Source organism: Anticarsia gemmatalis, chromosome 24 (assembly GCF_050436995.1).
Source record: "Anticarsia gemmatalis isolate Benzon Research Colony breed Stoneville strain chromosome 24, ilAntGemm2 primary, whole genome shotgun sequence".
In the NCBI taxonomy this organism is placed as follows: domain Eukaryota; kingdom Metazoa; phylum Arthropoda; class Insecta; order Lepidoptera; family Erebidae; genus Anticarsia; species Anticarsia gemmatalis.
This window is the reverse complement of record NC_134768.1, coordinates 539,166-566,597: the sequence shown is the minus strand read 5'-3', so window position 1 is coordinate 566,597 and position 27,432 is coordinate 539,166. Positions and strand designations below refer to the sequence as shown.

The window sequence follows — 27,432 nt, the reverse complement described above, 5'->3', positions numbered from 1 at the left end:
GTGCTTCTACTGCGAAACGTGAATACCAATCGCTTGAAATATTTTTTGCTTTTTTTAAGTGATAATTTCGTTTATGATAGTGTTCACTATAGTATATACCGTTGAAAAATCCTACTCTTAAAGGAAAAAAAACATCACTAGCGCACTTAACTGATTTTACGGCATGTTATTACCAAAAAACATTGGCTCAAGAACACGTCTTCCATAAACTACTAGTTAGCAACCAATTCTCTCAAATATATCGCCAAAAAAACGTCCCCCATCTGTGACTTATCAAGCCTAACATCCGCTTACTAATGGAATCGTCCCCCAGCCCCCACCCTGATCGATAGCTGCTTTTAACATTATTGCTTAGCGAAAAAAACATCCACGCATCATAATTTACACCTTAATAAACACTACTTAAGATTTAAATTCGTACATTTTGAGCTATGAGTTAAGACGTTTTGGTTTAAAGTAGGATCTAAATTGGGAAATGATTGTCGTTTCTCATTATACATGGTGTTGTCATGATGTTCTACGGAGTTTTGTGATTTATTATGGGAAATCGTATGAATGAACTTCCTGGATTCAAATAAGGCGACGTTTATGTACAACATATATTTTGGTTACTTGAAATATGGTGAAATTGAAGACAGTTGATTATTTATTGTAGTGCAGGAGTTGTCGTCAAAAATATAACCAGTATATTAAATAAGTTTTTAGCTAATAATAGTGCTAGAGTTTGAAACACTGAGAGGGTACCTATAACTTAGTACATAGAGCAATGACAAAAGTTAAGGTGCCCATAAGGTTAAATGTCTGGTTCAGGTAGAGCAGTTTCCTCCGTGGCGCAGTGGTTTAGGTCGCCACGCCGATACCACTGCAACGGGAGGTCGTGGGTTCGATTCCCACACGGAGCAATTATTTGTGCGATCCACAAATAATTGCTTCGGGTCTGGTTGTGCTTTGTGTCCGTTGTTTGTATGTTTGTAAAAGACCCCGCGACACAAGAGCAATTCTTAGTGCGGGAGTTGTCTTTTTAAAAAAAAAAAAAAAAATTAGGATATTATATTCACAATAGTAGCCTAGAGTCTGGTAACGTACCCGGCGATAGGCAATAGGCTTGCCCCCACTACAATTATTAAGACTATAATTGTAAATAGTGATACGTGTTTGTATTTCATATACCTCTTCCTACACTTTCGTCTACAACAGACGTGTCTTATGTATCTTTCATCTTCATCTTTCCCAGGTCCAGCAACATCCCGTCGTCCAGAGCCGTACTACGGGCGTCTGATCGGCCGCCTGACTCAATACGCACACGGCATCAGAGGCACGGTATATGCCGTGGATGAGAGCACGGTGTTCGTGCGAGGGTTCGCCTACGATGGCACAGGCCCTGACGCCTACTTCTGGGTCGGAGACACTCCTCAACCCAGCCCTGAAGGCACGCTGGTGCCGTACCCAGAAGATTATGTTACTAGGTATGTTTGTTTTATGATTGACAAGATTCTATCCACAATTCTGACCTAGGTTGGAGTGTAGCAAAGGGTTTGCAAGGCGATGAGAACCTAGACAATTTTTACGATTTTTGAATAATGCATTGATCGTGTTTCTTTTGCTTTTATCGTATAGATTGCCCAAAAATGAGCAGTAGCGGAAATTTCTAGCCGATAATATCGACCAACGATTGTTTGACATCTAAAATTAATAGTTTTTACGAAATCTACTAGAAGTGCTGTTTTGTTATCCATACAAAATTTGTCGACAGCTAGCAGGTTAGCCATAGTTCTTAATACGGGAACATATGGATATATAAAATATGGATTTGTTTGTAAAAACAACAATAGAAATTGATAGCTAATAAATCATGTACTAAAACGAATATTAGCACCTATTACCATTGGAAATCGAACTCCGACCTCGACGAACAATCAGTAAAACAAAGTTCCTTGACCCCTATCCATTGTGCGCACTGAAAGGGAACTTTGTGTACTAAAAATTTGCCGGAACAATAGCAAGTTACCTAACTACCCTATAAGTAATATAATAGTTTGTGGTGTTACCATTTACGATTGTACAACCTATTATAAATAGTTATTAGAATTTTGTGTAGGTACTTAAAACCCGAAAAAGACTCGCCTCAACGCGGCGAAGTGTTTTTGTTCGTTAGAAACCTTTCACATCACTTTATGGCGTACTAAAATGAAGTATTTAGTTGGATAAATTCAATCATTCATTTGGTAAAGTAAATAAATCCCTATTACATATACTTAACCCATATTTTGCCAAATTTCTACAACATCGCTTAACTTGACCAACAACAATGACTTTTTCCGCCATTCCTTGTTTCGGAAAATCGATTAGACGTTACATAAGTATGAAAATTCAATTGAGCTCGCCATTTCTCGTTTCATTTCTTTTCAAATTCTCTCATATATAACCGTTGGTAAAGCTTACTTTACACTGGAGTATAAAATACGAATGTCACGGCTTTAAAATATGTTTAGAGAAGAGATTTGTGGATCAGGATATATTTGGAGAACCTAGTACTCAATTACAAAAGTCTGGTTTAAGAGTACAAATTTATAGTATACACGACCAATGGGCAATGTAGAATAGCATCTGAAAAAACCTGGCGAGGTGAGACGATATGACGTAGCATGGTGTTAATTTAATGGTTACCCCAAGTTTGTGAACCGGATTCCCACTCGTGAGTCTTAGAATTTTATTGTATAGGCACATGTCCAGCACTGAATGTGCTTTGAGTGATTACTAGACTAGCCCATTTAAAAATTATTTGTGGTATGGTAAACTAATATTTGTTTCTGGTTTATGTCCATTTGAGTGTTTGTTAAGATTTTAACACACATCGATATATTTCAAACATTATAATTCATTGCCATAAGCGCAAAATAAAACATTTCATTAAGCATTTTATGGTAAAATGCGTGTTCTCGTATCCTATAATATATTACTCATGCAACGCGAAAGTTCAAAAGTAACAAAATATTTTCTTCATAGTCACTGTTATTGCAATATCTCTTACGTGTTTCTTTAGCTTTTCAGCCGCCAGTGTAGCATATTCTTTACAGAAGTGTTGCGTCCCTGACGAGGCCAGTTAGTATTCAGTGTGAGAGAGCCGTGCGTGACTTCCACTTCTTTCACTTGCCTCTTCCCTCTCACTCCCTCGTACCTCCTCGCAGCTCCAAACGATACTGTTGCAAAGAATTTTGATCCGATTCCGATAACCCAAGATAACAATTGAAAGATGTTTTATTTACTAACAATTTTGCTCTAAAGTACCAACGGTGGAAATATATCCTTTTCGCAATGAATTATTTTATCCCATGCCCTAATGCTTAATAGCATAGGATAACATCACACATCTGTTGAAATTAAAAAACTCTTAGAGTGAGGAAGAATTTGTTGCCAGCTCTACCACATTTCCTGAACGGTGGTAAATTTACTTACTGCATCTTTAAGTATCATAAGTGTCAGTATTTGATATAGGCAAAATCCATTATTTGATATAACTTTTGGATTCTGCTATCGAATTCAACTCCTGATTATCGGCAGCTGCATTAATTTCAATGGGATAATATGAACACCTTCAAACTATACTAACCATGCAAGCTACAGCATTCTACCTATCGATATAAACTTATAGTAATAATATTCATATGAAATTCACCTTCGCTTCCACAACCAGTTAGGTCAGGCCACTTCAACAGTCAAATAACCTGAATATTCCTGAATACTGCTGAATAACACTGAATAGCTTGGAATAGCATGAATAACAGAACTTGTCTTCTATTCACCTATTGTCTGGTCAATATGTAACGTATGTCAGGCAAAATCGATGTGTAAGCTTTATAAGCTCAATTTTTTAGCTCTTTTTATTTTTAAGCTTTGCTGTACAAAAATATATGACCAAAATGTACTGGGTCTACCTGTACTTTCGAATTCTCACCTGCACTCAGTTGGACAGCTTACAAGTGACGGCATAGTGCTGAATCTTATTATTTTATGCTCTTATATCGTTCTAGATAGGTCACCTGGTGGTTCAAATGACCCATCAATTTTTTAACATGGGCTTGTAGTCTATTATTATTATTGTGGTGTATAAATGTCAGGAAAGTTATTATAAACTTAATTTTAGGGGCCTGCTTCCTTCCAGAATGTGGGAGGGTGAGTCTTGCGTCCTTCACGCTGGCAAAGTGCGGGTACTTTGCAAAATTGTGTTAAAATACTTAGACATGAAATTTTTCATCATATTGAAATATTTTTTATTGACGATCATATTATATTTATTATTTACATAATAATATTTACAAGTTACAATTTAAACAAAAATATATTATCTTATATACACAAAATATAAAACAAAAGAATATATTGAAATTGTAATTATTAAAAACTGAAACATTTTATTGGGAATTAATTTGATACCAACGAAAATACTTAACTGCGACGTCACTACACTATATTTATATAATAAAATTGTGTTATTGACATTTCATAAAGAGCAACTGATTTTACTGGTAGTCAAGTACCCAATTTACATATAGGATACTTTTTATTTCAGGAAATCTTTTCACGAAACGTCGCGGGCAGTTATCTATGCTAATATTATAAAGCTGAAGAGTTTGTTTTCTTTGATTGTTTGTTTGTTTGAACGCGCTAATCTCGGGAACTACTGGTCTGATTTGAAAAAATATTTTACTGTTAGATAGCCCATTTATCGAGGAAGGCTATAGGCTCACATCTATCATCACGCTACGACCAATAGGAGCAGAATACTAGTAAAAAATGATACAGAAACGGGGAATATTTTGAGCCATTCTCTCTTTTGTGACGCAAGCGAAGTTGCGCGGGTCAGCTAGTTTAACGATATAAGTTACAAAAATCAATACACACAATCACATAGAAACATCAGTGAACTATTAATCGTTTTAGTTAGATATGTGGCAGTAATTACTGCAGCTATTGTGTACATTATTACTTTGTCCATCGCTCTATTGATCCAGTGACATTTGTTCTATAACGCTGTTACTATCGTGGTTAGAGTTAACTCAGTTGTGGACACGGCAAGCTTGTGTTGGTACTATTGAGATCTTATGTTGTTAAACCTCTTCCAAAAGGATCGGTCTCTTTAGGGAACAGTTATCAGCTAGGAACAGAATTTTATCAATATGAATTCTATGCCTCTAGTGAAAAATGGTATAAGTCCGATTTTGTCGCAAATTACTTAAGAAATTAAAGTGCACTTAAATCTCACGTTTGCAATATTTTTTGTGTGAGTTAACCCCTCTTGTACATTTATTATTAGGTACATACCAAACAGCTGATGTCATTTTGCTACCAAACACTTTCCAAAGGCTTACTTGGTTAGTCTTTCATATGATACTAGCTGACCCGCGCAACTTCGCTTGCGTCACATAAGGGAGAATGGCTCATAATTTTTCCCGTTTTTGTAACATTTTTTACCGGTACTCTGCTCCTATTGGAGGTAGCGTGATGTTATCTAACACTGAAAGATTTTTTAAAATCGGACCAGTAGTTCCTGAGATTAGCGCGTTTAAACAAACAAACAAACAATCAATCAAACAAACAAACTCTTCAGCTTTATAATATTAGTATATATTGAGTTAATCAGCCAAAAAACTAAATTAAGTACTTACAACATAAAAAAAAATTACCACTATCTCCCATTTTGGTCACACAAAACAACGACCAGCTATTTACAAACTTCTTCCATTTAAATTCATACCAAAAAAACTCTACACTCTCAAAAATAACAGGAACGAGAGGAAATCTCAAAATACTTTCTTTCCGTTCCCTACGCTCTGTCGCAACACACCCTCCTTTAAGGGATGCTTAGGGGATGCTACCCCACAGTCATTATCTTTATTTAATTACCAAACAATTTTCTTATTGTCATTCATATTTTTGTAATGGTACATTATGGAATATGATAACCGCCCCTAAAATTTGAGGGCTAATTATATTTTCATTGCTTTTTATTAAGTTTTTTATAATCGTTATTTCGACTTCTATTAAACCTTGTATTCGTGATGTCGTATAAGAACTTCGATATGTAAATGCCTTAATGTTCTCCTACAATAATGAAAAAATATCTATAAATGGAATAAATGGCAGCCGCCCGTGGCACACAAAAAACTACACTCCTATATTAGCCATAGCGTGATCTTATAAGCCTAAGCTTTCCTCAATAAATATCCTAATCAACACATTTATCTATAATATTATCTACAATAATAATGAAATATTTATTGTTTTTGTACTTTTTGTTCACATTATCACACTAACCCATCCTTAACCCACACTTGACTTACTTGAAAGAGACTTTACTCCTCTCTCAATCCGGTTGCCTCGTGTCCAACACTAAAACTGTAATGCGTTAAATTTATTTCCAGTGCTTTGTACCGAACATAACAACTGCCTCGTTACTTGTTACAAGTACTAGAGATTGTAAAATTTTACGATATAAAAGAGATGTCTTTCTTGGTAGGTTTCTATAATAATACGACCCAGTTAGAATGTTTGTCGCGGAAATTAATTGTATAGAAGTCATTCTTTGTAACAGTTATTAACACTTGTTGTAACGGCGAAAAATAATTAATTTTATGAATACCTACCTGTTCAAGATTTCTTTAAACAGCTCTAGATGAATTTTACTACCCGAACTGAGATGGCGTGATGGACGTAAAGCCTTACCCTTGCTCATTACGTTACGAGGAACCTGTGTACAGCCTTGGGATTGTAAAAATAATAATTACAAATAATTATGTTCTGATCTATACTTACTAATATTATAAAGCTGAAGAGTTTGTTTGTTTGATTGTTTGTTTGTTTGAACGCGCTAATCTCAGGAACTACTGGTCCGATTTGAAAAATTCTTTCAGTGTTAGATAGCCAATTTATTGAGGAAGGCTATAGGCTATATAACATCACGCTACGGTCATTAGGCGCGGAGTAGCAACGAAAAATGTTACAAAAACGGGGAAAAAATTGTTCTCTTTCGGGTGTATTGGTGGTCTCCGGAGATCGCGCAGTTTCGACAGAACTGCGTGATCGCTAGACGCCGATACGCCCGAAGCCGGCGTCGTCGCCGCAACGAAGCCCGCGAGGCCGAATTATATGCCGCCTATAGGGACTGTCGTAGAGCCCTATCGGTGGCTATTGCGGAGGCCAAACAGAAGGCTTGGGAGGAGTTCCTGGAGACGTTGGACCGTGACCCCTGGGGGCGGCCCTATAGGATGGTACGCGCCAAACTGCGCCCTTGGGAGCCCCCAGTGACGGAGAGTCTCCACCCTGTGTTCCTGGAACAGGTAGTAGCAGGCCTCCCAACTAGCACACAAGCTGCTTATACAGTCGTTATACAGCCTGATAGTTGCATAAGAGTCGTTCAAATGCTGTACAATTCTCTATAAGTTGTATACTAGCTATTTAAAAAACCCTTTAACAGCTAGGCGGGACAGTAGCCGTTTAGTAGGAAACTAATGACTTATAGTGATATATGAGCATGTAATTGCATCGCTAGACAGCCTAGGGAAGTATAACTGAGTTAATGGAATCTTCTATAACACCGTTAACTGTATAAGGGGACTTTAGGAGATAAAGGAGTTTAAACGGAGTTATGCGTTGCGCTTATAGCGCTCAAGAGCGTAAATAAGCTATTTGTAATGCCTTAGGTTCTATAACAGATTTTTTTAGGGCTAGTGTATTACTCATCTATAAAAGAGTTGCGTAGGTCTTTAATAGCGCCTTGAGCGTTATATCAGATATTTATATGGCTTCTGTTCGGCAAATAGATGTATAAGGTATCATTCGAAACATTTTTACAGCCATGGGGATAACAGAATTATGTTAAGCACCTAAAGCGCTATAACCGAGTAATATACCTTTATACTAAAGCTTAAAATTATTATCATAATATATTTACATAGGTGCAGTGGTGGTTCAGTCTGTCAACTGTTTTTAAATAAAATAAATAAAATAAATAAAATAAATAAAATAAATAAAATAAATAAAATAAATAAAATAAATAAAATAAATAAAATAAATAAAATAAATAAAATAAATAAAATAAATAAAATAAATAAAATAAATAAAATAAATAAAATAAATAAAATAAATAAAATAAATAAAATAAATAAAATAAATAAAATAAATAAAATAAATAAAATAAATAAAATAAATAAAATAAATAAAATAAATAAAATAAATAAAATAAATAAAATAAATAAAATAAATAAAATAAATAAAATAAATAAAATAAATAAAATAAATATAAATAAAAAAAAAATGATTTTCAAACTATTTTAATATTCAACGACTGACCCCTAAAAGTACGAGTAAAATGCTGGTGTGCGACCAAAACAGTTATATTGAAGCACTCCTATGCCACAACTGCAGAACCTTGAGGTCTACAACAGCAAACCATAGAGCCTTTGTACAGCTTAAGGCGCTAGAGCAGATGTAACCAACTCTGAGAGGTGCTTGATCGAGACGCCATTACAGTATTTGGTAAACATATTTTTTGAGGTTATTACGATCTTTTGAAGATCATATAAATCTATAGCCTGGTAACGTTAACATAATTAAAATCATTTTTTATTACCTATAACCCTTATTAAACTATCTGTAACCCTCAAAGTCTTATTTATGTTCAAAATACAATTTCCAAATCCACATATCTATATAATTTTTGCATTTAAAACTGAATATTTTGAGGGCGCATGAAAATATTGACGATAATATACATATATATTGACAGCAAACTGGCACTCGCACTTTCATATCACGTACACAAAGAAATAAAAGCGATAGACTACTTGTTATTTTCATAATCCAATCCGTAAAAATAAAATGTCTCCTCATTTGTCACTGATGATTCATTTTAAAAAAATATATTTAGTTTACACCATAATAAACCGACTATATTACTAATTTAGAGCGTTAGCATTTATAACCGTTACACAGTAGCGCTAAAATAAGGTAAAGGTGGTATAATCGCGCTGCAAGAGCTTTTTCGAACGCTCGTGGCGCTAACCACCTCTGTACAACAGCTGGTAAGCGCCACGAAGCTGCGAAAAAGCTCTTGTAGCGCGATTATACCACCTTCATCTTATTTTAGCGCTCCTGTATTACTACTATACTACGTACTATTATAATTACTATTTACGACCACTGTAGATCCAATGTCGAGCTATAAGCTGGACAGTATGGGCCTATTTGACGCTACAAGAGATCTGTAGCCGCTTATAGAACCACTATACTTCTTACTAAGGAGCCTAAGGCGTTATAAAAATCTTTTAACCGGCCATTGTGCAGCTTGTTATAGCGCTTGTGTGCTAGTTGGGCTGTTTCCGGACCGGGGGGAACATCCTCCCCCATTTGCAGCCGCGGCGGCGGCGGATTCGGAGAGCGGTGGCAGCAGCAGTGAGGAGATTGAGGAAGAAGCAGTCGCGCCCGAAGTCACCTTGGACGAGTTGCACCGGGCGGTGGATAGGCTGAAGGGCCGTAACACCGCTCCGGGGCCCGATGGAATTCCCGGTCGGGCATGGGCATTGGCTCTGCCCAACGCACTTGAATCCAGGGTGACGTGGCTGTTTTCCTCGTGCCTGGCGCGGGGTCATTTCCCCCGTAGGTGGAAGACGGGGAGATTGACCCTGATCAAGAAAGAGGGACTCCCGCCAGATTCTGCGTCGGCTTTTCGTCCCATCGTCTTGCTCGATGAGGCCGGCAAGCTCTTTGAGCGCCTTTTGGCAGCCCGTCTCACCGAGCACTTAATGGGACCGGGACCAGACCTCTGCGACTCGCAGTTCGGGTTTCGCAGGGGCCGGTCTACCATTGACGCGATCTCGCGGGTGAGATCCCTGATTGGGGATGCAGTAAAAGGTCGAGGGGTGGTTGTGGCGGTGTCTCTTGACATCGCCAACGCCTTTAACTCACTCCCCTGGAGCTGCATCCTCGCTGCGCTCAGCCACCACCGCCTGCCGGAGTACCTGCGGAGAGTGTTAACATCTTACCTCTCCGACAGGTCCGTGGCGTATCCCACGCGGGACGGGTGGCGCCAGAGGGTCGTCAAGTGCGGTGTTCCACAGGGGTCGGTACTTGGTCCGACGCTGTGGAACATCGGCTACGATTGGGTGCTGCGGGAACCACTCGTGGCGGGGGTCGACGTGACTTGTTACGCCGACGATACCCTCGTCACGGCCCGCGGCGATACATACCCGGAGGCGGCCCTCTTGGCCACGACCGGCGTCGCCGAAGTCGTCAGCCGTATTCGGCGCCTGGGACTCGTGGTTGCCCTAGAAAAATCCGAGGCCATTTGTTTTCATGGGCCTCGGAAGGCGCCGCCGGTCGGAGCGCAGCTAGTGGTGGGCGGAGTTCCCATTAGCGTTGGTAGGTCGATGCGGTACCTAGGCATCGTCCTCGACAGCAGGTGGAACTTTCGGGAGCACTTCCGTCGCCTTGCACCCAAACTTGTTGGAGCTGCTGGGGCCCTCGGGTGCATGCCGCCGGCTTTACACCGGCGTTGTGCGCTCGATGGCTCTTTACGGGGCGCCCATCTGGGTGGATGCCCTGAATCGCCGGAACACTGCGGTCCTTCAGAGACCGCAACGAGTGATGGCGAACAGGGCCATACGGGGATATGTGACCGTCAGCTTTGGAGCGGCATGTGTCCTCGCCGGGACTCCCCCATGGGACCTCGAGGCTCGTGCCTTGGCGGAACGTTACCGCCAGGCGAGAGCAGAGAGGGACACGGGGACCGGGTCGCTGTCAACGGGGGCACTCGCGCGGCGTGAGTGCCGCGACGAAATCCTCCGGCAGTGGTCCGAGCGGTTGGTAGAGCCAAGCGCCGGTGTTTTGACCATCGGCGCTATCCGACCGGTCCTGGATCGGTGGGTCAACAGGCGACACGGGTCGATGACCTTCCGGCTGACGCAGGTCCTCTCCGGGCACGGTTGCTTCGGGAGATACCTGTGCCGGATCGGCAGGGAGTCGACGATGGCTTGCCATCACTGCGGCTGTGCCGAGGACACGGCGGGACACACACTCGCCGTGTGCTCGGCGTGGTCGGTGCCGCGCGCGGCGCTTGTTGACGCCATCGGAGCCGATCTGTCACTCTCGACCGTGTGCCAGGCCATGGTCGACAGTGACGAGGCATGGAACGCCATGGTCACCTTCTGTGAGGAGGTGATCAAGCGCAAGGAGGAAGCGGAGCGGGCCAGGGAGCTCGATCCCCTCGCTGACCCAAACCGCCGACGCCGCGCCGGGCGCAGGCGGGCGGCGCACTTGCGCCGCCTTCCTCCTTAACTGGAACCTCCGGGTGACGGAGATGGGACTTCCGTCGCCCACAGGAGAGGTGAGGTTCCCAAGATAGGTGATGGGCGGGTGGTGTCACGTCCATCGTCTATGGTGTTTGATGCCGTCACTATCCACCCAGGCGGCATCACCCAAGGTAGGGCCCCCCCTACAGGGGGCGAGCCGCGCATGGCGTGCGTCTTGCGGTACTAGCTTATTGCGGTTATCCCGGCGCACGTCTTTGCGGAAGCGGTTGGACACTCGTCAGGTTTTTAGTGGGCTCTACGGCGGACCACATACCCCGTTTGCGCAGTCCCAGTGCGGCGGGGACCTAGCCGGTGGGTCGACCATTTTAGCGACCCCGATTGGTTTCCCTGACGAAAAAAAAAAAAAAAAAAAAAAAAAAAAAAAAAAAAAAAAAAAAAAGGTAACGCAAGCGAAGTTGCGCGGGTCAGCTAGTTTATAATTAATATAATTCTGTTTCCATGTAAAATCTAATCTAAATAATAGTGATCTATCAACGCACAGCCCAAAAAGCATGCAGGTAGATATAATGACGTAGGCATCCGCTAAGAAAGGATTTTGATCAATTCTACCCCCAAAGAGATAAAATAGGGGATGAAAGTTTGTATGAACATTCTGTCCTTAGTCACAAACCACGCGAACGATGTCGCGGGCAAAATCTAGTTTGCTATTTATATTGCGGTAGTCAAGTGTACTGATCAGGGGGTTATCATTAGTATTTGAAAGCCGCTTTACATTGTTTTCTCCCTTAGATTATAGTGTCGTCAAAGCAATGTACTGAATAGTGACCATCAATTTGACGTACTAGGTGTAAAAATAATTCAAATTCAAATTCTTTATTGCTCTCATGTGTTACAAAGGTGTTACATAATATTTTTTACAGTGAAAAGATGAACCCTGCAAGGGCGTAGCAAATTACTTATAATTTAATTATTTCTTACACTAAACAGTCTTAATCTTATACAAAAGTCCTTTGATAATCTGGTTGTACTAAGTCACAATTTCCTCATAAATTCTATCGCTAGTAGAATTTGTTGTGTACAGTTAGTTGTTTCAAATTAGGGCACATAGTTCTATCTATTGACTGAAAGCCTGACGCTGAAACAGGGTCGAACTTCAACTTATATAGGTTTCAGATACGTTTGTTTCCTGAATACAAGTTACTTCGTGTGGACCGAAATTATTGTCATAAAGCTCTCGGAATGTACCCAAAATCTAAAAAAATATTTTCTTAATTCAGATATGAGAAAGTAAACCGCAAAAATTTACAGAAATTTCGGCAGGCTTTTTTTTCTACCTTAATGTACAATCTATAATTAATTACTTTTTACAAAACTTGACCATTGCAGATTTAGCGTTTAGTACTAAGAAAATCTAACATCTTGAACAAACCTCACGAGGATGCTATTCTGATTTGTTTTTATGTTTATCTTTCAGAGACCCACCAATTCTGAGTCCGCACAGCAACTCGGACATTCTGCTGCGGCTGCCTGGAGGCAAGAGACTGAGGGATATCAAGTGGATCAGTGTGTGGTGCAGGCGGTTCACTGTGAGTGTCATATAAATCGGTTTTATATTTATATACGTATGACTTACTTTTCGACTTAAAACTTATATAAATATGACATATTATTATGAAATCACTCTGTACATAAGTGGTGCTCAAAAGTATATCTTCTGCTTCGTATTTCTTGTAGTATGAAGTTATATTTGAAGTTAAGCTATGTAGGTTTTAGGATCTACATTCAAGATTCCTTATTTGGGAAATAAGCAATGAAGATAGTTACACCATATAAAAAAAAACAAACGTGATTTTTTTTTGCGACTTTTGTTGCTTTTACTGTAATTTGTAATTATTATGACATGCTAGTAACATAGCCAGTATTTAGGTATAGCTTTACTTTGTAAAAAAACATTAATAATAACAGTCCAAACAGAGAATAAAATAAATAGCCTCAGGTTTAAATGTAAAGAAATATATTGTTTTCCGCATTTTCATTAACCTTTTCACCGCCACGGACGTTAAGAGACGTAAAATTGAAAATCGCTCACGACGCCATCGACGTGATAGCACGTCAAAAATATCACTTTTTTATAGTTCAAAATAAACATACAACAATACGTTTCAAGTGTTTTCTTTCTCCTGTTATTATTACCTAAACATATTTATTACATTATTACACAAAGACATATAATAATTAGACAGTTGTACCTGAAAAAAAAACAAAGTAAATCATCATGCAAAATGTATAAATTTAGCCCGCAAATCCACGCCACAGACGTGAAGACGCGTCAACTAGTGATGTGCAAGGAAAAGGACTACAATCTAAACACTTTATGCAATATTTCGAAAACAAATTGAAATACTTCACTCCTTTCTGAAAAAAAAATTTTTTGTCTGATATGTTTTAAATTAGATTCAATACAAACCTAAATATGTAATAAAACTACCATATCTAGTGATAAACTCATGACTAAATAAGTGCAAATCGATCATTTTGTGGCAACTCTCGCGCATCTCTATTAGCGGAATCCCTTACAGTGCTTCGTACGCCACTGACGGAATCAGACGGCGCGCTCTGACGTCACCCGCGCTGCTGGACACTCGTAGTGTTGTTGCAATACGTTATTAATAATAGGTACATAAATTCTTGTGTATAATAAATTTTTCGTACACCATCTGCGCCACAAAAATGTCTTCAAGTCAAATGACGACAGAAGAGCTGTTGAGAGTGTTAGAAGGTGTAGAAGATGATGTTACATATTCTGAAGCAGAATCTTTAGAAGTAGACATAATTAGCAAAATATTTTCGTAGTACGCGGAATAACAGTGACATTTCGAATCATAGAGCACAAAACATATTTATTTTACCGAGTCATAGAGTTCTTTCAAACTGTGTTTCCATGTTACTACATCAAAATAAATTTTATAGACTAGAAAAATATTACGAAAATTTTATTTCTACATTTATTAAAATCGTAAGATACGAGTACGAAACAATTGTGCAAAATTGAGTATTGATTATAATTTAACGTATTCAGATGAATGATTAAACGTAACGATATATTATACTTCACTCCGACTTGCCACACTGGTACATCTCTAATATAAGGCGGCAAAATTTGAAATCGCAGCGCTGACCACGCCAGTGGCGTTTCTTAACGTCAAAAGGTGTCGTCACAACTGGGATTAGTGCTGTGACTTTTTGAATAAAATATTTGAATTAAGTACTTTTTTTATGCAAATTGTTCGTGTATATCATTGTTATTTTTGGGTAATGAGTACTGAGTAGTGTAAAGTTGACACATGGGAGAAATTCAATAAAATTTTGTGGTACTTTTATGCAATTTTTACTCATAATATAAGAACACGTAAAATTAATCGAAGTTTTATCGATATACACTTTTCCCGTGACTATTATTTTGTAGGTATAAACGAAGGAATTTATTGCTTGGCGTGGGGAACACCGATTTTCAATATTACTCTGGCGGTGAAAAGGTTAAAAGGTGCATTGAACTTCTGCACGGGGTTATTGATCCCCTCTCGAAATAAAGAGTTGCGGATAAAACGCCACGCGGTCTGCGTGAAACATCCCAAATTGTATCTTACAGCCCAAAAACTAGCAAAATATTAAAAAAATATTACTCTCCAAGTCGAATATAACCTCAAAATTTATCAAATTAAATTATTTAACTAATTTCCCGCCATAACCTAAATTAATTCACCATCTAAAATACGCAAAAGCTACACCGGGTAGCCGAAACATAATATCGATTGCATTTGGCGCGCATGCTTACAAGTTTCGCGCCAAAATCTGACGTTTGTCCGCCATCTTGCGCGCCATTCGTGTTGAAATATGAATGGACGCGTTCATTCGATGTTAATTCGACAAGAATAGGGTTATAGTATTTGAATTGTGATGCCAATTTGCAATTCGAAATGATTGAAATGGATTATGGATGGTGATAAATAATTTTATCTTGCATTTGTAATTGGTATAGGTGTATTATGAAGTGCACATCCCTTGTTGTTAAAGGGGTAGGCAGGCAGAAAAAAACACCATTTAACATAAACAAAACAAAGTCTTTTAGCTTTGATGACGATTTTAACTCCAGACTCTCTTATAAGTTTGACGAGTACATACCTATACCCGTGAATTGGTATGTCTATCTTTCGCACCGTAGCTCGCAAATGGATAAACCGATTTTTTTTACAAAACCTACTTTTTTGACTACGTAAATAACGTTTTAAGGTAACAGCTGGTATCTTAGCAGACCGTGTACTTGTGTATATGTCTTTGGCATCGTAGCTCACTAGCTCCTGAACGGATAAAACGATTTTGAACTACTTTTTTTTCAAGAACCTACTTATTTTCCTACGTATAACCCTCCCCCTATTTCTCTCCAGGTGAATTTCGGCGATGTCTTCATCCCTCCCGGCCTGGACCCGCCAAGACCTCGCGTGCTGCCCGAGTTCAAGCGCCTGGCCCATGGTCTTCGATCAGGCAACATCAGCGTGCTAGATGCAAAGACGTTCTATATACCAAACCTGCATTATGATGGAGCAGGCCCTGATGCTTACTTCTGGGTCGGGAATGGCTCCGAGCCTAATCCCTTTGGGACTAAGGTGAGTTTAAATTATAAAAGTTTTTGTTCTGGAACTAGTATCTGAGTTTTTTAACTAGATGAATAGGTTTCAAATATATGATCAATTGAAGAAGTGGCCATGAATGAAGTAGCGTAAGTAACGTGTCCGCTAAATGACGAATTCCTTTACATTTTTTTGATTCTGAAGATAAAGACATAGATATTTTCTGTTTTTTTACCCGACTGCGCGACTCAAAGAATTGTAACGTGTTTATAATTGACAAAAATATTAAGCTTCTCGGAACTCAATCTAATTAAAAAAACAGCCTAAAAACCACTTAATCTACAAATATTTCACAACAGCAACCGGTAACATTTATTCTGGAATATTTAAGTATAAATCCCGTCTAAGCGGCAAGGAGGGGCGAAGGGGAGGGCGTCTTACAAACGACATCCTCAATAATCAGATGGAAATGGAACAACTTAATCATAGAGAATTTATGTACGTTTTTAAAAGGGGACGCTGGCAACACCCTCGCTTTATGGTTATGATTGTTATTCAATTTTTTTTAATGATGTCGTTATTTGGGAGTTTGAGTTTTAGTTTGGTTTTGATGATTAAGGAGTTTTGTATGAATTATTTTTTATTAAAGTCAAATTACGTAAAGGGGTAGGCGACTTCTTTGTAGGATAGCTAGCTTTACCTATCTATTTTGGTTGCTTTTGAAATAATATACCGTCGTTTTGCCGACATTCCGTGGCCAAGTTGACAGCCCTGGGTAAAGTTGCCAAGTTTAAATAGAATCACGCTCGCTGAGGTAGTGGGTTCGATTCCCACACGGAATGGATTATACGTAATTCAGCACCGATTTTTTGTAGAAGTACCAAAAGGCACCAGATTCTCCCTTTAATAGTAGACTTACCTAAAAAAAAAAAGCCAATACTCTAGGATTGCCTAATCAACTATATCTAATACCTAAGTTTTCCTGCAGTCCTTCTCATACTTTTTCAAATATTCGTTCCCCAGGTCCCCAACGAGATGGGTTCATTAAATCCTCTCCGCGGCTACCAGGGCGAGGACATAGAGATCCAGCTGCCGGGCAAGCTGACGGCCTACGACATCGACTGGCTGGCCGTGTGGTGCGTGGAGTACCGACACAACTTCGGCCACGTCTACATACCTAAGGACCTGGATGTGCCGCCCGCGCTCGGACAGACTAAGATTACCGTGAGTTGTTTTAAAGCAGTGGTTCCCAACCAGTGGTCCGTGGAAGTCAAAATATGGTCCGCGAATGGTTATAAATTTTAAATTTTCAGGACGAAAATATTACATTTTATTTTTAATATACTTACATAGTGGTCCCTGCTAACAAGAATAATAAAAAGGGGTCCTGGACTAAGAAAAGGTTGGGAATCCCTGTTTTAAAGAAAGGAGGTGGAATTTGGACGTCAATCTTATTTGTGATAGGTTTTAATGAAAGATGATATTTGTCCATAAGAAGAACTTATGACTTCTAATTATGTTGATTGCTGATACCCCAGAAGTGTTGATAGGGAAGATAAAGATGTAATGTAGGAAAGAAGCATTTTCAATCGTGATTCATTCGAAAATCTATGAAATTTTACTTATTTTCTTTCAAAATCTAACGGATATTTGCTAAGAAAATATTTAAGTTTCAGACATAACATGTTCATATTTTATTTCTTGATAATCTTACTTCGATACGTTTATAATAATATTTACTTTTCTTATAAAGACCAGACTCATCTCAAGAGTTAAAATTCTATGCTATTTATAACAAAACCAAATGTGACTATGGCTTAATTACTAATCATATTATACTCATATCTTCTATTTAACAATTTACTTATGAGATGCCTTTATTATTTTCCGCTAACAGCTTACCTGGATGCTTTATCATAACCAAAGGATATTTTTATTTATATTTTACGTTTATAACAATAACTCTTTGCAGGCTAACAGGAAACCAGCCAAAGCAGCAACTACTAACAAATCACAGAAACTTATTATTAAGACTACCACTGAAAAACCGAAGTGGTTTTCATTTGATTGGTTCAGTGGATTCTGAACATAGCCTTTTGCGAAATAGGACTCATAAATATTTACAGCCACTTATTATCTTTTCACAATTTACATTTAAAATGTAACTGTATACAGAAGACAAATACAAAAATATAATTAAAATAAGGCATCATAAAATACGTACATATCTCCGCAGCGCCGTCCTTGTGTAACGTCTATAAAACACAAATATTTATATGAGTTTATACATAAATTGTAAAACATCATGTGCTGGATAAAAATCTACTCCCAGTCCAATTCTGTTCAGCAGTTCTGTCGTGAAAGAAGGACGAACAAACGTACTTTCACATAATATACCGGTGTATAGTATTATTTATTAAGTGGTCACACCGAGTCATCTTTAGCAAAATAAAATACACGATGGTCGAAAATTGCTTTATCCTTTGGTGAAAATCGCGTGACAATTTATTAATTTTTTCAAGTATTTTGGGGTTATCGCAAGCAGACAGATAAACAGACAGACAGATAGACGTGCCTAGCTAGTTTCATAATGTAGCTTTATTTCTATGCCTACAGAACATTTTAATTTTTAAATAGTACCCAAAAAAAATATAATTCTTATCAAGCCTATAAGTCCTATTTCGTAAACTAAAAAGACTGATATAATTATGTGTTATTATGTACTAAATAAATACTTTGTTATAATATAACTGTATGTTGTGTGTTTCTCTCTAACGCTTTCCTTTGGACTGTGGCCTTTATTTACAGCCCGCTTGGTGGTATAACCCTGTGAGTATATAAATATTTATTTATATATTTAATATTATATAATTATATCGGTATATGGCAATAGGCTCGCCAACTATTACATGGGACTAACATTGTTAATGGCATAACGTGAGGGTATTTCATAGCCCTCTGTCTACGCCTTCAATATAAGAGACGTGATATTATGGTTGTCTCCAGCTTCTGTGTGGTCGAATCGTTAGTGTATCCGATCGCTGATGAGGTCTCAGGTTCGATTCCCGGATCGCACAAAGTGCTATAGTATTTTCTTAATGCATATTAGAAAAGGTCTTAGGCGAAATGTGGATGTATTTAATCCAGTTCTACCTACATCTTTGGTATAATAAACGTGATTTTATGTTTATATTTTTCCATGAGGCTTAATCATGTATGGAGAATATCGAAAGCGAATTAAACAGTCGAAATTATCATTCTGATGTTAGATTAATGGACCAATCAGCACTAAAATTAAATTTCTAAGCAGCTTATTGTTGAACTCGCTACATGTCTAATTACGCCATATGCTTATAATTTTCTTCGCATTATTAATAACAAAATTAAAATCTACTAACTCTGAGTACATAAATGTTATAAACTTGCTTGTTTTACATGGAAACAGGTAAAAAGATTGTTAATATGGTTTTTATTTGTGAAATATATTTATTGTAACAATTGTAAAGACTAAATTAAACAATTACAGACAAGCTCAACCACTTCGCAATCTCCATTCAGTGCGACAAACAACTGCAAAGAAATATTGGATAAAAGATTACAAATACGATGGGAAATACAGGTAAATATTATATTTTATTAATTATAATTTATAATTATATACTTAGGCAATATTTTAAAGAAGAAAAGTGCGATTTCCAAGTACTATCGAATAACTAACAAGAAATATCGTGTAAAGCAAAATGATCAGCGCCCCTGGTGTGTATTAATGGAACTATTTTTATTGCCAATTTTAAATGTCAAACTGTCGATATAAGAACGCGACTTGATAGTAGGTACTGTACAGGAAATCGCGCTTATTTACGTCATGTGTCAAGAAAATAATGTATATTTCTATGGTAAAAACTGGTCAATAGCATTATGGAATTTCGACATTTTTAGATATGAAACTGTCTTAATCTCTATCACTTAACGAAAACTAACTATAAAATGTACTTCGGATGTTTATGATTTGATTTTTTATAGCATTATTTTGAATTATAACTTTAGCATCAAAGGTAATGTATTTACAGCTAACCGAAGGATTTTTTAGATTAACTTTTTCGTTAGCCATAAATAAATAGAATTAATGTTTTCATCCAAGCTTGGGTCGAGAGATCAGCAAAGGTAATATTAATGACCAACTATCATAATTTTAGATAAAACATCCCTATACTCTTGTCATCAGAAAACCATAAAAATAGTCCCTTTCAGTAACAAGTTTGTAACTGAATATTAGGCGCCCATAGCTTAACTCACCGTTCGGTAAAACGATCTGTGAGTTAAGCAAACCATTCGGTAATTCCATAGATTGGTGACCGCTTATTTCAACTGGGCGTCTCCGTGTTACGGAGGGCACGTAAAAAGTCGTTCTCGGTTGTTGTCTACTCAGATAACAGTCGTTAAGCCACGTCAAAGGCCTTCAGACGGATAGAACAACTCTGGCACAAGGTTGACCAGTAACCATGCGATAATAATAAAAGTAAACAACTTGTATCGGAATCGATTTCCAATCACAGCATTGTATGTACTGATTTGATAATAAATACGTAACAGAAACTATATCATATACTGAATCTTCTGTGTCAGTAAAGGCGTCAGAAAACCTCCTAATATTCTCAACTCATAAATAAAACAATATCTCTTTCAAAACCCTTAAAAATTTGTATCTACCTTCAAATTAACTCTTTTATTTTCGTCCCTAGGGAGACCAAGTCCAGATCACATTGTCAGCGCGTCTCCGTAAGGAACAGTACATGGCGTTTGGCATCTCAGGAGCTGAAGGTAGACCCGCCATGCTGGGAGCTGACGTCGTTGTCGCCTATTGGGATACCAGGTAACATATTACATTTATCCATACTTAATATTATAAATGCGAAAGTAACTCTGTCTGTCTGTCTGCCTGTTACTCAATCACGCCTAAACTACTGAACCAATTTGCATGTAATTTGGTTTGGAGATATTTTGATACCCGAGAAAGGACATAGGCTACTTTTTACTCGGGGAAAATGACGTATTCTCATGGGAAAATTCAGGTAGCGGTCGAAGTCGGGGGTAAAAGCTAGTACCTAAATTATAAATCTTAAGTTCGCAAACGAGACTGAGACGTGACCGCGACCGGGGGACTGTGCCCGCATCTATACTTCTGTCGGTCTGTCTACTTTCTCAATCTCACCTGCGAACTGTTCTATAAGCATTACCAAAAGTCAGGTAACAGTCGCAGTTCCCGGTCGTGGTCTCATGGTTCGGTCTCCTATTTTTGTGGCGGCACGAACCGTCCTTAGTACCAAGTTGAATGTTACATTTTTATAAATTTTCAGCCTATCTACCGGTAAGTACATTAAACAAAAAGTTATCGCTGCTTTTGTTAGTCTTTTTGTGAAAATCTCAAATACTAGTTTGTATTTAGAAGTATGTTTATCGGCTACCTGGTAACATAGTACAAGCTCTGTTTTATCAGAAGGGTTTCAAAATCCCCTTTAATTGTGAAGACACATGTCTTTCCACAGTAAGGGATCAATATTTTTTTATTCCTTATATCAGCATTTTACAAGGACCTTGGATGCGAGGAGACTGGGTGTTTTTTAAACCTTACAAGTGCTATGGTATATTTATAAGGTTAAAAAGTTTTCCTGACACAATATCTTTATGTTGCAGAGTAAACCAACCACGGGTATCAGACTACACGATCTCCCACCTCGCGCAGTGTGACGGCGACCACGGCGTCTGTCCCGACCAGAGAGTCGGCGGCAACAATGATGCTGTACTCGGTAAGATAATATACTAAACATTAAGATTTGCAAAAAATATCTTAGAACTTAATTAATTGGTATTTGAGGTGTTTATTGGCAATGGCGTAAATATATGGCAACAAATGTGTTAAGTGCTTCCAGATTTTGAGTTTATCCCCAGATTAAGAGAATCGCGAAACTGTTATTATTAAAAAAAAGTAGATAGTTACAAACCACAATGTTATAAATAAACTAGCTGACCCGCTTGCGTCGAAACTTCGCTTGCGTCACATAAGAGAGAATGGGTCAAAATTTTCCCCGTTTTTGTAATATTTTTTACTGGTACTCTGCTCCTTTTGGTCGTAGCGTGATGATATATAGCCTATAAACTTCCTCGATAAATGGGCTATTTAACACTGAAAGAATTATTCAAATCGAACCAGTAGTTCCTGAGATTAGCGCGTTCAAACAAACAAACAAACAATCAAACGAACAAACTCTTCAGCTTTATAATATTATAGTATAGATTACATGTTGCCTCTTGTAACATTCCAGATTCGATTATTTGCTATCAATAAGCTTCTTTAATTTGAGATCAGATTTTTATGTCTTCCATCAAGAGATTCGGTATGCTTTGGTCAGCCAATAGTACCTTTCGAAGAACAAGTAATATTGTCCAAGGGATATTTTAAATTTTGTGATTAACGTAGTGGATTTAAAGCTTTTTCCGATATCATTCTTGGAGATTCTTGTTTAGCAGTTAGACAGAAATGGCTTAATTACTTTTATTTATATGGGTCGGGTGGGCTCGAAATTTGATTCTTTATCTATGTAGAGATTTGGTTTCGTTTTCAGTGTCGGGAAACCAAAAGAACGGTATAACAACAATCACGTACCGGCGGCCGCTGGCGGCGCACGACCCGCACAAGGACCGCGAGGTGCTGACGTCACGCTCGCAGTCCGTCATCGCCGCCTTCGGGCCGCTCAACTCGCGCTACGAGGCCAACGCGCACTCCTTCATGGACACCACACGGAACGATGTGCAGCTCGACTTTGGTGCTCAGGTAACTAGTACAAGGAAAAAATCTGCCGGCGTAGTGGTTAAAGTGGTCACCACACCACTATCATTGCATCGGAAGTCTTGGGTTTACTTCCGACACGGATCTATTTATTTATGCGATATGCACAGTGGTGGACACCACGTTATTACCATTACATCGGGAGGTTGAGAGTTTGATAGCCCACGCGAAACAATTTATTTGTGCGATCCACAAATAATTGTTTCGGGTCTAGTTGTACTTGTGTGTCCGTTGTTACTAAAACTCTCCGCGATACAAGACCAATTTTTAACGCGAGTTGACGCAACGTTAGCGGCGGCGTGGCGACCTATACCACTACATCATGGAAGCACTAAATGTCATTTTTTGTATAATACAGTTCATATGGAGTATCCGAATTGATTACTGATTTTATTGAGAATGGAATAATTCTTATTGCATCTTTTATCAGACTACTGGTATTTTAAAAGTAGGATTTGGACTTTTGATGAATAACGCTCATATTGGTCTCAAAAATACTTACTTAATTTCAACTAACCTGTCCCATCTCACCTCTCTCCAGAACGACAAGACGTGCATCGGTCTGGCGGAGACAGGCGCGGACGGTCCTCAGCCGTGGGCGCCGCGCGTGATCTCGGGCGCCACCAACCTCACGGCACGGATCGGACCCGCGGGGGGCGCCCGGGGGTACACGCCCATCACTGGTGAGACATAAATAATATACTTAAAAGGCCGGAGTAACTATCGACTGTTTGAAAAACTGATCAGCGCCCAATTTCGCAAGTACTATTTTTTTCAAATTTATGTGTAAAGCTTCTACTTAACGATTAACGATAGTATTACCTACAGGATAATGGCGTAGTTATAATGAATTAAGACAGACTTATGAGTCTTGGGTTTTCACGATTGTCTACAATTGAAACCATCGAGTATCGAGAGTTTGACATTTAAAATGTACTGCCAAAATTGTTTCTGCGACGCCCGCTAGAAGCGCTGAATCTATTGTCATACATTAATTTGTCGATAACTAGCCGTTTGTCGGTAGTCGATAGTGGTAGATTATCGCGGCACGGCAAGCAATAAACGGCTGCTAATGTTAAGTAATGGATACAAACCATTTAACCGATTCACTAATTGAGAATGTCACGAAGATCAATCAGAATATTCAAGTTCATCTTCTCAAAATTATGATTGTTTAATAACGTTAAATTAAAACGAATGTTCATTTAATTTTCACGCAGACAATGACATTAGTAATGGATTCCTTCCATACGGTAAATATAACTACAAATTATTTTACGAAATTTCATTTGTTACATACTATTTTTAATTGCTTTATGTGAGGCAGGTAAGTTTTGTAATAAACAGGGATAAAGACATATAAAAGTTTTGGGGATACTTTTTGTTAATGACTTTGTTGATAAATTAAACGACTGGAGCATTTTAATAATGCTTATAAGTTCTGTAAAGAGATAACCGAAGCTTACAATTGGTTAGCAGGGGGGAACAACAGCTAATTTATCCTTTTCACAGAAATCTTATAGTAATAAAATGAAATCTTTTTATTGTACTAAATAACAACAATAAAAAGATTTCATTTCATTACTATAAGATTTCTCTGTGATTTCTCGGTCATGTGTAAAAAAGAAAAATATAAAAAACAAAATAAAATTAAAATAAAGGTACAATCTGTGGTTTTCTCGCACAGTGGCAATCTTTTTCAGGCAACCATTGGATGGAAATTAAAATTAAAGAGGGCAGTTTACATCACTGTATTAATTATATTAGATACTGAATAAAATAGTGGCATGGACGCTAAAGAGTAATTTATGTTTGGTGTTAGGTCACCCATCATGGGGCATAGCGTGGTACATCAACGACCAGCTGATCCCGGAGATCTACGTGGAGCGCGGCAACACTTACACCTTCATCGTCGAGGGTGGAGACGACAGGACCAACCCTGCCAAGTGAGAGATTAACATTATTACTTTAGGAAACGGAGTGACTATCCAGATATTGTGTACAAAAAAAAATACAGTATCATCAAATTTAGCCTTTTATTTCCAAAGACAGAGTTTATTTTTGCCAAACACTATAGTCGATAGCTCTGGCTTACAGGTGACTGTAGGATTTCGCTATATAGATTCTATTATAAACTTACTACGGTGAACAGATTTCAAAGTCACGTCAAAATAATTATCTTCTAAATATATACACAGATATTAGTACTCACACAATTTAATCAAACGCCTGAGAGAGATTTATATTCCAGTCCTGCTCTCGTTTCTAATTTTCTTATTGAAATAATGCTGTATTGACGACTTTAAAGGAGAAAATTTGTTTAAATAAGAGCTACAATTTAGAAAGACATTGGTTTCAGTTTCAGTAATCTTGTTATTGTTTGTCAGGTTCCATCCATTCTACATCAGCGACTCATCTGAAGGTGGTTTCGGTCAGAAGAAGGAGGAGGAACAACGTAAACAACGTGTGTTTGCCGGAGTTGCTTATGACAATGAGGGATACCCATATCCCACTGCTGGTAAGTTCAATAAACCACAAAAATGTTTTCGTCAAAAAGTTCTGTAAATGGCTTGCTCTCAGCAATAGCGATATCTGTTTTTTGATAACTACGTCATTTTTTTTTTATATTTGTCCGAAGTCTATTTCATATAGTTTTTGGATAGTTCTTGAAACTTAAAAAAAATAAAAAAATAAAAATAAATTTAACCCATTACTGTCCCACTGCTGGGCAAGGGTCTCCTCCCGTAATGAGGGAAGGGTTAGGCCTTGAGTCCACCACGCTGGCCAAGTGCGGGTTGGGGACTTTGCATGCCCTCAATAAATGTATTAAACAAATTTTAGGCATGCAAGGTTTCCTCACGATGTTTTCCTTCACCGTTGGAGCATGTGATAATTATTTCTAATACACACATAACTTCGAAAAGTCATTGGTGTGCTGCCTCGGGTTCGAACCTGCGACCACTTGAGTAGGAGGTGTCCACTTATACCACTCGGCTATCACTGCTCTAAAAAAAAGCTTGAAGTAATATAATCATATGAGAATGATCCAATTAGATACTTTTCAACTTAAAGTCCCCCAAGGTTTTTATGAATACAAATTACTTAACACGTTAACTGCCACGTCAGGCACCGGTACCTGACGCACCTAGTATCTGTTAGGGCCATGTCAGACACGGGGGACTGACGCAGATGCATATAGTTCAAATCAACCCAAGGAGCCGTCTGGCACGTTTATCGCATTTTTCTTTACGGTAATTGACTGACAAGGCCCCAGAGAAACTATGTGCAGCTTGGCCCACCATTTTCATGATTGGAACGAAAATTAAATAGGAAAAATAAAATACGACACTATGAAATTTTGCAAATGCTTTTTATTTGGCGAAATAATAACATTATTATCGGCGTTACCGCTGAGAGAATTAGAAATAAAATAAAATAAATAGTATTAGAAGAAAAACAAAATTTTAATTTTTTTTATGTTCTTCATTGAAACATTTTGGACAATAATGTGGTTCATTGGGACAATTTGGACAATAGGTATTTACTTGCTTCGTTTTCCTTCTCGCATGATTTCAATCCACTGTTTCTACATTAATCTTATAACACCTCGAGCAATATTTACGAGATTTTTTTACATTTGATTTTTTTTTATTTTTTTTTTACTTTGAGTCAAATTTTGCTTTTCCAGTTCGTCAATAACTTGTAGATCAAGTAACGATAGTTCAAAATCATCCATATTATCAATAATCGACATTATTAGTAATAGTAATCGTCACATAAATAACTTTATCTGAGAGCAATAAATTTACGCGCCTACTTCGACAACTATTTAGCAACGACTAAAAAAATGCATTTACTGCATGCTAGAGACCCCCGACAGGTTGCAACGTGCAAGGAGCGAACTATTTAGGTACTTACAGTCAACCGATCGCAGCCCGCAGTGAACGAAAAGTTTTCCCGCGCAAATGCAAAATACGCGCGGCCGCAATATTATTACTTGTTTCATGACAATGCCTGACAAAATGCCTGACATGGCGCAATAGGTATATTTTATACCGTTTGGGCTTTGTCAGTCACATATGCCTGACAAATTTATTTTTACCTAAATCTTACATAAATAATCATGGAAATTAATACGACATGATCAATTATCGTAATTTATGTCAATATGTTACATTTCAGAAAAATAAAAAAATGACGTCATAAAATTTTGTATTTTTTTATCTTGGCAGTTAACGTGTTAAGTAAAAACGCTATTTCGAAAATACCATATACCTACGTACCGATAGAACATTTCTATAAATGTGCTCTTTAGGAAAATGTGTTTTATAATCGTTCCACGTAGGAATCAAACATGCGACTCTGCTGTTAATAACGTCTTTCTTATTCTCCAGTGGGTCGCTACTGCGAATGGAGTCACAAGACGACAGACCAGTCGGCCACGTCGGAGACCTTCGAGGACTACATGAAGACCCTACAGCTGGAGTGTAACGAGGGAGAACCAGCCCTGCTGAACTGGACCGTGGCGCACGAGACACCTGACTTGGTCTACTATCAGGTAACACGCGGGGACAAGACTCAATTTTTTTTAAGTTTTCTTTAAATCAACTTATTTTTTACAAAAAAAAATACAGGTGGAAAGGTTCTTCGA

The 27,432-nt window shown here is 38.2% G+C and overlaps 1 protein-coding gene across 1 annotated transcript in view; it reads left to right on the top strand.

Moving 5' to 3' along the window:
- The window catches only part of LOC142983714 (protein Skeletor, isoforms B/C), a 44,838-nt gene that overhangs the window by 12,619 nt on the left and 4,787 nt on the right, over positions 1 to 27,432 (top strand). Inside the window, exons 2-13 of the mRNA XM_076130721.1 lie at positions 1,235 to 1,466; positions 12,781 to 12,892; positions 15,752 to 15,970; positions 16,958 to 17,158; positions 19,461 to 19,553; positions 20,677 to 20,807; positions 21,629 to 21,741; positions 22,558 to 22,766; positions 23,323 to 23,464; positions 24,604 to 24,727; positions 25,169 to 25,299; positions 27,176 to 27,339. Coding sequence (XP_075986836.1) covers positions 1,235 to 1,466; positions 12,781 to 12,892; positions 15,752 to 15,970; positions 16,958 to 17,158; positions 19,461 to 19,553; positions 20,677 to 20,807; positions 21,629 to 21,741; positions 22,558 to 22,766; positions 23,323 to 23,464; positions 24,604 to 24,727; positions 25,169 to 25,299; positions 27,176 to 27,339 — 1,871 coding nt within the window. The remainder of the gene's footprint in view (positions 1 to 1,234; positions 1,467 to 12,780; positions 12,893 to 15,751; positions 15,971 to 16,957; positions 17,159 to 19,460; positions 19,554 to 20,676; positions 20,808 to 21,628; positions 21,742 to 22,557; positions 22,767 to 23,322; positions 23,465 to 24,603; positions 24,728 to 25,168; positions 25,300 to 27,175; positions 27,340 to 27,432) is intronic.